At 40.2% G+C, this 13,048-nt stretch overlaps 2 protein-coding genes across 8 annotated transcripts in view; one reads left to right on the top strand and one right to left on the bottom strand.

Annotated features, from left to right (window-relative positions):
* The window catches only part of LOC5575537 (angiotensin-converting enzyme), a 527,507-nt gene that overhangs the window by 169,114 nt on the left and 345,345 nt on the right, over positions 1-13,048 (top strand). The gene's annotated exons all lie outside the window — the stretch shown is intronic.
* LOC110677098 (pollen-specific leucine-rich repeat extensin-like protein 4) lies at positions 6,518-8,697 on the bottom strand. Its single transcript, XM_021847783.1, has 2 exons — positions 8,575-8,697; positions 6,518-8,166 (listed from the first exon to the last, which is right to left on the bottom strand). Exons 1-2 carry the CDS (start codon positions 8,584-8,586, stop codon positions 7,120-7,122), a joined length of 1,059 nt encoding a protein of 352 aa, XP_021703475.1. The 5' UTR covers positions 8,587-8,697; the 3' UTR covers positions 6,518-7,119.

Genomic DNA, 13,048 nt, shown 5'->3' with positions numbered 1-13,048 from the left:
GTCAAAGTTTCCATATTTGCTTTCGTATACAGTGGGGCAGGTACGAAGATACTTTTATGTCCAGCAAATTTCCATTACGAAAAAACGACCGGGAATCGAACCCAGACAGCTCTAGCATGCCTTTGCTTTGTAGCCGCGGACTCTAACCACTCGGCTAAGGAAGGCCCCAGCTTTTCAAGTACGTTTAATACCGTCGTTGGGGTTGAGAATAGGTCAAAAAAGGGTATGTACGAACAATTTTTTGAATAACTATCGCAATTTAACACCAATAAACTTTAAATTTGGTGTGCATGTACTTTGATGTTACATTATCGACTTTCCAAAAAATTAAAGAAAAATATTTATTTACTACGGCACAACAAGTGAATGAAAAATGACCCAATCTCACCCCATAGAGGGGGTGACATTGGGTCACTGTAATTGAAATAACTTGTTTTTGAGAATATGATTCACAGCTGGAAAACATTGATAGAATTTGATGCAAACAAGATGAAAAAACATCTAAGATGTTTCACAAGTATGATAAACCCACTTCAAAGTTCGATTATACCAAAAAAATTAAGAGCTATGAGAAAAAATATGTAAAGTGTTTTTTCCTTCAAATTGTCTTCAAAATCTCATTCCTATTGCCATAAAGCCTATTCAGTTTTCCCAAAGGTGTACTGAAACAGTCATTTTTTTGAACCTTCGCAAATAGTTAAATTTCGGTTTGACATTCCACGATCAATACATTTCATACAGTTTTTGATGTCATAATTCCGGTATTCCAGCGACCCAATTCATTTGTACTTCCGTGAGATGTTTCTACACCCCAACCTCTTTTTACGACCGTTATCGGGGGGTCGTAAAAAAAAAATCGGTCGTCAAAAAAAACAGGCTTATAAATATGTTTTTGAAAAATGCAACGTCTAGATGCGGAAATACTGATTCGAGATATTCGGCAAAGTTGAAGCATGTGTTGAGAACTTTCCAAAATGGCCGTTCAAGTTTTCATATTTTGGTAATAGATGGCAACACTGCTCGATTGTTATCAAAAGAGCCAATTTTATGGGGGTGTGATATGCAAATACCAAAAAATTTTAAAGATAACGATACCCAATGTTCACCAAAGTTGGAGTGTTGCGTGCCATACAGTTGGCCGAACCACAAATGTTCATGTGGCTGGAAACACTGTTTAAGAATAATAAAGTAAAGATCAAAACCATCAAACTTGAGCGGAACAGAAAAATATAATGCTTAGCAACATAGCTATACTCTTCAACTGTAGTCCAGTTTTTCATGAAGGGTTCATCATTTTTTTTCGTAGCTGGCAACACTGCTTAAGGGAAATTGCGCCACCAGGCAGTACAAGTGTGCATACAACTATTGTTTTGCGGATATCTCAGGACCCTGACCACTTAGAAAGATGGCGTCTTCGGCAAAGTTGTTCAGTAGCTCAAGCGCTATCATTGTAAAAGTTATGAGATTCGAGGATTTGCCACCAGGCGGCGCTAGTGAGCATGAAACTATTGTTTTGCGGTTATCTTAGGATCCTAGCCACTTCGAGAGATGGCGTCTTCGGCAAAGTTGTCCAGTAGTTCAAGCGCCATCATTATAAAAGCCATGAGATTGAAAATGTTGCCACCAGGTGGCGCTAGTGAGTATGAAACTTTTGTTTTGCGAATATCTCAGGATCCTGACCACTAAGAACGATGGAGTCTTCGGTAAACTTGTTGAGTAGCTGAGCTTTGCCCAAGACGCCATGTCTATGTAGTCAGGATCCTGATATATCCGCAAAACAAAAGTTTCATGCTCACTAGCGCCGCCTGGTGGCAACATTTTGAATCTCATAGCTTTTATAATGATAGTCCTTGAGCTGATGAAAAACTTTGCCCAAGACGCCACCTTTTTGAATAGTCATAATCCAGAGCTATCTGCAAAAAAAATTCTATGCTCATTAGTGAGGCCTGGTGACAGAATTTTGAATATTACCCTCAAGTGCAATGTTGAACAGTAAATTCGAAAGTGCGTCTCCCTGCTTCAATCCGTCTAACGTCACGAACAAGGTTGACACCTCGTCTGCGATCCGAACACTTGATTTCGAACCATCCAGCGTAGCACGTATCAGCCTAATTAGTTTCGCCGGAAAACCATTTTCAGACATTATCTGCCAAAGCTCATTTCTTTTCACTGAGTCGTACGCCGCCTTGAAATCAATAAACAGATGGTGAGTCTGCAAGTTATACTCCCGGAATTTGTCTAGGATCATTCGCAAGCTAAACATCTGGTCCGTTGTCGAACGGCCCTCACGAAAACCAGCTTGATATTCGCCTCGAGCGGTCTCAGTCTGTTAAACAGGATGCGCGACAGAATTTTGTACGCCGAATTCAGCAGGGTAATTCCTCTGTAATTGGCACACTCCAGTCTGTGCCCTTTCTTGTAGATAGGGCGAATGAGGCCATCCAACCAGCCGGTGGGCAATTCTTCGTCCTCCCATACCTTCAGAAGTACTCGGTGGATCGACTGGTAAAGCTGCTCGCTTCCGTGCTTGAGAAGCTCGACCGGGATCTCGTCCTTCCAAGCAGCCTTACAGTTCTTCAGCTCGCTGATAGCCTTTTTAACCTCTCCTATGGTCGGTGGGTCCACAGCTTGATCGTCATCATCTACGTTCATCCTGTTCCTCGCTACATTTCCATTCTCACCGTTCAACAATTGCTGAAAGTGCTCCTTCCACCTGGCAGCCACCGCCGTTTTGTCGGTCAGCAAATTCCCTTCTCGATCATTGCATATGGCGGGCACTGGTACGGTATTGTGCCGCGCACCATTGACCGTTGCATAAAATCTCCGCATATCATTCCGGTTCATGCTTTCTTGTGCGTCAGCTACCACACTTTCTTCGTGCTGCCTTTTCTTTCTGCGGTGGATTCGCTTTTCTTCGGCTCTCGCTGCCCTGTACCGCTCTCTGTTCTGTCGGGTACCGGCCACAAGCATACGGCTTCTGGCGGCATTCTTCATGTCTGTCACCCTCTGGCACTCTTCATCGAACCAGTCGTTCCGTCTTCGTCGTTGACCAGTGCCGATCACTTCCCGCGCCGTTGTTGTCACAGCTTCGTGGATAGGGTCCCACAAGCTGTTGACGTCTCCAGCAACGTTGACTCTTCCCAACTTCTCGTCTAGTTGCTGACGGTACTGCGCAGCTACCCCATCAGTCGACAAACGTTGTATATTGAAGCGTAGCGTTCTGTGTGTTGCGGAACTCGTGCTACAACGAGATAATGATCCGAGTCGATATTAGGGCCTCGGAAGGTCCTGACATCAATGACATCTGAGAAATGTCGCCCATCAACCAGCACGTGGTCTATTTGGGAGCAGGCATCGCCACTCGGGTGTCGCCAGGTGTGTTTGCGGATATTCTTTCGCGCGAAGTACGTACTGCTGATTGCCATCCCTCTAGCAGCAGCGAAGGTTACTAGCCACAGGCCATTATCATTGGTAACGGAATGAAGGCTTTCCGTTCCAATGACGGGTCGGAAGAAATCTTCTTTCCCGATCTGCGCATTTGCGTCGCCGATGACTATCTTGACGTCTTGTTTTGGGCACTCTCCGTAGGCCTTATCCAGGCTCTCATAGAACTCATCCTTCATATCATCGGGCTTATCGTTCGTTGGCGCATATATGCTGATCAGGCTGTAGTTGAAGAACTTGCCCTTCATTCTCAACACACAGATTCGGTCGCTTACCGGTTTCCACCGAATAATTCGCTTCATCTGCTTCCCAATCACTATGAAGCCAACCCCACGTTCTGCTCTGTCGCCACCGCTGTAGTAGATGTGGTACTTGAATGAAGTGTTGGCGATGGGGTCCACCGCTCGGAATTCGCGTTCTCCGGTTCTCGGCCAGCGTATTTCCTGGATAGCTGCAACGTTCACGCCGACATTCCGCAGTTCACGAGCCAGGAGCCCAACACGCGCGGGTTCATTCAAAGTTCTCACGTTCCAAGATCCAACTTTCCAATCGTTGTCCTTTATTCGTTGCCGGGTCTGTTGCCGTAAAATCAATCCGTTTGCTCTACTTTTGCCTTTCTTGGTTGGTGAAGAGTCTTCGATAGGCCACCTAACCAGGGTTGCGCTACCTACATCGTGCTAGAGGGGCTGCCTCCTCGATGCTGACACGATACAGCATCGTCCGCTTGTTCTTTACATGATGACCACGGTCATAGCCATCACAACCATCCACCTTTATCAGGGCTTTGGACCTGTAGCTCTGGTTCTCAATAGTTTCAAGTTCTTTCGGACATGCTACTATGGTGAGCCGTCATGCGCTAGCGGTTTTGAATATTATAACTATTTTAATAATAGCGCTTGAGCTACCGAACAATTTTGCCGAAGACGCCACCTTTCTGAATAGTCATAATCCAGAGCTCTCCGAAAAACAAAAATTATGTGCTCACTAGCGCCGCCTAGTGGCGAAATTTCTAATCTCATAGCGTTTATAATGATAGTCCTTGAGCTACTGAACAACTTTGCCGAAGATGCCATCTTTCTAAGTTGCCAGGATCCTGAGCTATCCACAAAACAAAAATTCTATGCTCACTAGCGCCGCCTGATAGCAAAATTTCGAATCTCATAACTTTTATAATGATAGCGCTTGAGCTACTGAACAACTTTGTCGAAGACGCCATCTTTCTAAGTGGTCAGGATCCTGAGATATCCGCAAAACAAAATTTATATGCTCACTCACGCCACCTAGTGGCAGAATTTCGAAATTCAATGACCACCATATGTTAGCCCTTGAACTACTGAAAAATTTTGCTGAACATCATGATCCTCTATTTTGAATACTTTTTAAGATAATGGTCATTTATAAAAACTATCGTTAATCTGAAATTCGGTCGTAAAAAAGTGGTCGAAAAAAGAACCGTCGATAAAAAACGGTCGTAAAAAGAGGTTGGAGTGTATAATATGAAACAGATTCCGTAAAATACGAGTGAAGCGTATTGAAAAGACTTTCGACCTTATACTAATATCACAATAGAGGTTAAAGTACATGCGTGATACTTTGCCCAGGAGCAATTAATTGATGTAAATACTGTCTAGTTTCAACATACAAGTTTATTGATATATTAAACAAAACTTACTATTTCCAATAATGTATATTGTGATAAATTATGTATAATAATATGTTCCCTAACATATGAATTATTAATTTTAGTAATATCAGCGTTATTAGCTGAAATATATCATAAATCATATTTTTCCGTTTTGACTCAAACTCACCACTCAGATCCATTGTCACCCCCATCGATGGTATAAATAAAATTAATTGATTTAAGGTTTATCGATAATAAATATCTCTTGTAAGGAAAAGGCAAAAATAAAATGATTCAGATCTTAAATTTCTTTTCTAATTTCATATACTTAAGCTTAAAATTTGTATCAAAATAAGTGATAGTCTGATATATTTGTTCTGATTTTATTTATTTCAAGACCTAGCACAAATTCAAAAAAGTTGCTTAGATATAACGCGATTTATGCAAAACTGAACAGAAATGTTACACCATCAACAAACAAGGAGCGAAAAACACCGCTTGGAGTTCAAAATCTACTCTTGAAAAGTGCAAGAATAAAATGTGTGAAAATCACTACACTAGTCTTGAAATTACAGAATGGTAAAGCCGTCCCCATACTTTTTGAGATATCCTATAATGGTCGTAGTGACGCACTCGAGTCGACCGACTCCTACTGAAAATAGAAAGTTGGTCTAGTGTCAGAATTCAACCCTGCCCAATGCGTTCTAGGAAAAAAAAAACAACTCAATAATTAAACAAATTTCTCAATTTCCCATGCCGATCCGGGGCAACGTGCCATTTACCTATGACTATGTTTAAATTATGACCACATTTCCTCTCGGAAAATTGATCGACATCGAATCGATTGTCGTGGATCGGATTGATTACCGATGCCAATCTACTCGACTGTGTTGAGTCTATACTCGAGCTGATCACTTTTATTTCTTCATTCTGTGTTAGTCCTTCACCGCGGTGTGCCCCTCATGCTGCTTAATAATTTATGCATGTTTTTTTTTATGAATATCGACAGAATGGCAGCGGAATCGCAAATCCAATGTGTGTCAATGTCCACAGGCGGGGATCGATTTAGGAAATTTGCACTGGTTTCGAACACACAGTAGGTGGCTATCGATTAAAAAACGAGTTACGCAACAAGGCGATGGTGATGTCGTTTGTCGGTTGTTATTTTTTTTTTTTTTTGATTGAAAAGCGAATCGTTGATTAGTGGCACATTGCACTTTGGGTTGGTTTTATCGTTTTGGCAGAGGTGAGACATAGCTCGCTGGGGGGTGGTTGCTCAAGTGGAACGGCTGGCGATGATCCGATGCCATAAATCGCGCTTCTTTTTCGACGGTGAAGACGTTGCAGTCGAGTGCGGCTGCATTTTTAATTGACAAGTAGGGGGGCCGTAATCGGGGAAGTTTCTTCAAAATTGTAGGTGGCTTTTGATAGAAAATGAAAACTGTTGAATTTTTATGATTTTTGGTTCATTTTTTTAATAAGTCTTTTGAGATTGTTTTTTATAATCCACTCTCTTCGCTCGATTGATGGCGCTGGCGTGCGTATCAATCGTGTAAAACAATAATTGAGAAACAAATAACAATGCTCGCCTGCGCTTCACGTTTTTTTTTTGGACTTTGTTGGGTGGAAAATTAATGTGGAAACGGGCTAGCTCTCCTCCGGTCGGTTGATGAGAGGGGAAAAGCCACTCACCGTTTGCGATCATTACTTTCCGGTCGTAGGTTGATGTAAATCTTAATCTTGAATTAGTTGTTGCGCGCTGTGATGGAATTTTCCGGTGAGTATTTTGACCTGTGAGCAGCTCTGGAAAAGCAAGCTGCCACAGGCACACATTTATGGTAACTTAGTAAATATCACGAACGTTTGAACGCATTTGCTTGGGTTCATTGAAATTCCGATCATTCTTATGGTCGAATACGAATGAGGGTTAGTTTCTTTGGGGGTTTTGTTTTGTTTTTCGCTTGGATGGGAATGGGGTTAGTAATTAAGGAACTGGGAGGTAACTATTTTCGATTAAGTAAAGGGGGTTTTATCACAATAATTGCTGTTTTTTAGTGTTCATGGTGGAAATCGTGGTGATCATCGAAGTGATGGTATTCTTCGTGATGATGTTCCTCATGGTGGACTGGAACATGGACTGGGACCTTGACTGGGTATGGGACTGGTTTCTCGACTTCGACTGGGATGTGCTTCTCGACAGTGTATGGGACTGGGCGTTCAACTGGGACCTTGACTGGGTATGGGACGTGCTTTTCTACTGGGTATGGGATGTGCTTGACAACTGGGTAGGGTTGTGGGACTGGGACCTTGACTGGGACTGGCACTGGCTTTTCAACGTGCACTGGGACTGGACGATCGACTGGGACATGGACTGGGTATGGGACCTTCTTGTAGACTGGGTATGGGACTGGTTTCTCAACTGGGACTGGCACTGGCTTGGCAACATGGACAGGGACTGGACGGTCAACTGGGACATGGACTGGATAGTGCACAACCTTCTCAACTGGGTATGGCTTTTCAACATGGACTGGGACCTTGACCGGGACCAGGACCTTCTTCTCAACTGGGTATGGGGCTGGGACATGGACCTTAACTGGGACTGGGACCTTCTTCTCTACTGGGTAAGGAGCTGGCACGTACACCTTGACTGGGACTGGTCGGTCAACTGGAACATGGACTGGGTATGGGACCTTCTTTTCAACTGGATAAGGAGCTGGCACGTGGTATGGGACCTTAACGATCTCCTTGACTGGATAATGGACAGTCTTGTACACTGGATAAGGCTTTGGCACTCCAACCTTCACGGGCACTGGGATGTGCTTTTCCACTGGCACTGGGATGTGCTTCTCTACTGGGTATGGGACTGGGACCTTCTTGATGACGGTCAGAGTCTTCTCGTGATGTGGGTGGAAATCGATATGATGATCGTGATGATCGTGATGTTCATATTCATGGAAATCATGTCCGCCAAAGTCATGGTCGAAGAGGCCACGCTTTTCCTGCTTCTTTTCAGCCTGCTCGACTGGTTTCACTTCTTCGGCCTTCTTGTCCTCTGCCGCAGAACTTAAAACCAACAGCGTGGCTAACCCTAATAACACCTGAAACGAAACCCGCCCAAAATAAAGTACCAATTAGAATTCAGAAACCACTCACTCCAAAATCACAAGAACATCTCTAAACCACTCAATCAGTCCTTGTAGATTCTATTCACAAATCCCAGACACCCAACTCAATCTTCTTGTTCAACACGAAAGCGAAAGTTCAATCACAAGAGCCGTTTTCCTCATTAGCATCACACGTTTGCAAAACAAGTTCCACTGGATTGAAATGTAAATGCTGTTTCTCCCGTCCAGATCGCTGAAACTAGTTCAACTCAACACATTGCATCATCACTGCTCAACACTAAAGTCCATTTTGTGCTCAAAGTCCTTGGCTTCATCATTTTCAACAAACACTTCTATATTTCACTCAGAACATATTCTTAAATCCCCTTAAAACACACGTACCAAAGTTTTCATTGTGATGCTCGTACTAGTTTGGTTCGGTGAACGGTGAACTGGGAAGACCAGAGTCCGAAAAGATACTGGATACTGATCGGTAGCACGCCAGGGTCTTTTATACAGAAAACATTTTTCCCCCAGCGGGTCTTAGGCTTGGAGGCTTCTCTAAAACCGTTCGAAAGGGGTGAGATTGAGACATTTCTTGTGTGCGGAGAGTGAGAGTGAGTCACTCTCGCTCTCATGTCAGGTGGAGGTTGGGTTGGAAAACGCTTCTCCATTCGATGGGGTGAGTTTTCCTAGCGAGAGGGTTGAGAGCGTGAGAAGCACGTGCGCCCGCTGAAAATGAGAGTGAGTGTGGAACCGGCTTGGTTAAAACGTATGGCTCATTGCTTCAGTGACCCATTGAAGGTACGATCGGGAGGTCGGTCGTGTATTGCGTGGAGGAGGGCGAGCTTTAGGCAAAAGAAACTCGATCGATTACCAACAACTGTAATTGGGCTAGTCGGTAATGTTTTGGTTTAGTGTACGGGCTGGGGTCAATGTGCACTACTTTGTTGGTTCGTTGGGCGGCGATTGCTCGATAAACCGGTTCAAGGTTGTTTCCGTCTTTTTTGTAGTTTCCTCAAGTGATTTCAGTAAAATTGTACAAATTTTAACTGAAAAACTTAAGAAATACATTTACAAATTTATGAGCAATAATTCTTGTTACTTTTTCAATTTGGTCAATGATAAATTTACTAATTATAAATAAATTAAAAAAAGGTAATGATAAATTTAAAGATGCATCTTTTCTTCTGCAACTTATTTAAGAAGATAGAACTGAGGATATATCCTAGAATATGGGCTGGGAAATTTAAAACAATCACTAAGTACTTAATAAGCATAAGCACGGCAATAATGAATGAATGAGCTTGGGAGTAGCATACCATCTACAATGTACAATTTCGAGGACTTCAAACTTAGTTATGTCACTAACGGCATCGGCCTCGCCCTTACGGTCATCGGGGAGGGCAAGGAATGTTAGTGTGACGTCCATTGTTTATTGGTGATATATTGGCTTCTCAGTCTTGACAAAATTAAAAACTGTTATTTTATTTTGTCCGGACAAAATAAAATAACAGTTTTTAATTTTGTCAAGACTGAGAAGCCAATATATCACCAACAACGAACTACAGTCGAACTACCAACGGTCCATTGTTTACACAAGTAGGAGCTTTGTTAGTGAGAGGGATCAAAAGCTACATGATCAGGATTCACTTTGGTAAGTGATGCGATTTATGTAGCCTAAATTAAAAAAGTTATCACGTCGAAAATTTAAAGGTTTATTTTTAGTAATAGTGACGAACAAACAAATAGTATGTATGTGTAGCTTACTTTTTATAAAACAAATTCATGTTTTTAGGACATCCATTAAGCACAAAACCCTTAAAAGTCCGGGACGAGCCCTCGATTTTCAAATAACCACAATATGGGGACCATTAGATCAATTAATTTGAAATAAATTTTGAAGCACATGCGGTTAGATGGTCTTACAATCCTTGGGTGAGACATCCCCATGACCCTTCCCCTTTTATGGGTAAAAGAAAAAACGTGGACACGAGGGGTTCAAAATTGGCATTGCACGGACATTTAAAGATCCCGATGTGTTGGAAGATTGATATCTTCGTCAAGGTTATTCAGTAGATCAAGGGCTTTATGGCAATACAAAATCTTATTGAGAATTTATTCGCCAGGTGGCGTGGTAATGAAAAATTTTATTGATTGATCGGCTCTTTATTATGGGGAAAAAAAATTCAATCATCTGTATCTCAAAATCACTATCAGCTAGAAGGTTCGTGTTTTCGGCAGAGATGTTCAGCAGATCGAGGGCTATCTAAAGATGAAAAATCTAGTTGAAAATTTATCCAAAAGATAAAATAAATGAGTTGTCAATCTTCATTGCTCACAGAATGGTAGAATAAACAAGCGCCACCCAGCTGATTGATTTCCAATAAAATTTACCACCATTTTTACCGAAGACACCAACCTTTTAGCAGAAAGAAAATTATTATAAATGTGAAGTTTATCAGGAATCCCTCAAAATTTTTTCAAGGTATTCCAAAAATTTCCACCAAGATTTTAATACGGTTAAATCGTACATAACGTATGTTACCATAAGACATCTTTGGCAATGGTCTGCCACAATAGTATAAATGAATCCCTCCAAAAAAGTTTGTTTGTGATTTCTGCAAGTAGGAATAAATTAGTTTTTTTTACATTTATCTGTTTTCAATGAACTCAACTTTGGAGTTCATGCAAAACATTTTCTAATGTGTTAGATACAAATATCATTAGTGAAAATTCCATCCGTTTTGACGTAAATTATTATCCAATTTGAAATACAAATAAAAATCCACGATTTTTTGTAGAAAATTCTTACAAAACCACCTAAGTTTTTCTGTGAGGTAAATCGTCTGAAATTTTGTCAAACATTTCAAAAGTTATACGATGAATTCTTGAAATTTCCGACAAGAATTAAGATTTTTTTTTTAAAATTCAATTAAGGTTGAAATTATTCGAAAATGTTTTCAGAAGTTCTTCTAAACTTCTACAAATCTAATAATGGTATTCCTGGAGTAGTTTTCTGAGAAAAAATAGATTTAAAAAAAATCCCTGAATTCGGAAAACATTAAAAAGTAATTTTTAGAACATAAAAGAATACATAATGAAATTTTTGTATATTTTAATTTTTGAGAATTAATTGCAAAAAGTTTTAGTGAATCTGTTGTTTTTTTTAATATCCTGAAGAATCGCTTATTTTGTTTAAAGCTAGAAATCTTTAGATGAATCTATAAAAAAACTTAGAGAATTTGCTGTGGAAAAACATCAGGTAGATCTGTGAAGAACTTCTCCGAGAAATGGCTTATAACATTTCCCCAATTGAATCTTGTTTAATTGTCTATGAATATCTTGTGGAACCTTGGAAGCAATCCTGAGTGAAGAATCATTTGATGTTTTTGTGCAGAAAGTCTTCGATAATTTTTACTGCGAGTTTTTCAAGCTATCATTGAATAATTTCCGAGAGATTTTCTGAAAGGTTTGTTGGAGATATCTGAAGTGAAACTTTAGAAAGAATCTCAAAGGCTAAATTGGAAAAGCTGTTGGTGCACTCTTTGAAGATTTTCTGGAAAGAATCCATGCTTGGAGATCTTGAAGACGATTTTGATGATTATATGATAAATATTGATCAACTAGATTGTTTTTTAAACTAACAATTAGAAGTAGATGAAAACCCGAATTTAGTACTATACCATTTGATGTCGTGTAATAGACTCGTGTCTAGTTCACGACACTGAAAACGGCCTTACAGTTGAGGTCTAAATACGCGTCAAAGGATACAAACTCTAGTGGAATTAAATGGTATGGTACTGATTTCAGGTTTTCATCTCATATAGGTATTCCACTAAACAGCTCGAAGATTTATCATAACAATTAGTATTGATGTGTAATAAGTACGTAGATTTCATGGAAAAATGTTTAAAATTTAGAATTCTTCAACAGATTATTTTGAGCTATTTGATACAGATCATTCGAGAAATTTTGTGGTAATATCAGAAAGCTTAAAGAAGCTTAAGGACAAAATCTTTTGAATCACAACTAATAATCCGGAAATGATTTTCCGTGTGAATCCCAGGAAGAACTCAGTCAAAACTAGTAAAGGAGAATATACGGGAAAAATACTGAAATTATTTATGAAATAATCTCCGAAACATGAAAAATTCGTGGAAGAATAACTAAGGGATATGCCTCAGTTCTTTGGAAAAATTGTTGAAGGATTTTTTTTTTGGATTAGGCAAAACATGAATATTTTACGAAATGAATATTGAATTTTGTAAGCATCAATTATGAGACAAAATTACAAACAAATATAATCCGGTATTATCTTTGAAGGATTCTGGAATCATTTTGAAAGTGTTTTGGAGTAATCTAGGAAGGTCTCTAGAATCATCCTAGAAAGATTCTGGTGGCATCCTTGAAAGATTCTAGTATCGTTCTGGAAGTATTCTGAAATCATCTTGAAGGCATTGTGAAAGGCGGAGGAGATTTAGGAGGGGCATCTTTAGTATTTTCTGAAGGAATTTTCGGACAATCATCTGGCGGATTATCAGTATTAAATATCGGAGGAAATTGCTTTGATGAAGTCGACTTTGAATATTTTACTATGGAGTAATAACTCTCAGTCTGATGTGCTCAAGAAAACGAAATATCTAGAGCATATTAGGCTGAGAGCCATAACCAAAAATATCGGAGGAGTTTCTAGTCTTTGTTGAGGAATTGGAAGGATCTTTAAGAGAATTCTTGACGAAATTCTTTAGGGTATTTTCAGAACGATTTCTTGAGAGTGTTTTGAAATCGTAAAAAAAATTCTGAATCATTATTTTGGTGGAAACATCTAACGAACTCTTGGAAAATTTCTCAGACGAACTTCTAGAGGCCTTCC

Source organism: Aedes aegypti, chromosome 2 (assembly GCF_002204515.2).
Source record: "Aedes aegypti strain LVP_AGWG chromosome 2, AaegL5.0 Primary Assembly, whole genome shotgun sequence".
NCBI classification, from domain to species: domain Eukaryota; kingdom Metazoa; phylum Arthropoda; class Insecta; order Diptera; family Culicidae; genus Aedes; species Aedes aegypti.
The sequence above is the reverse complement of the archived record's forward strand: the minus strand, read 5'-3'. Positions and strand labels throughout refer to the sequence as shown.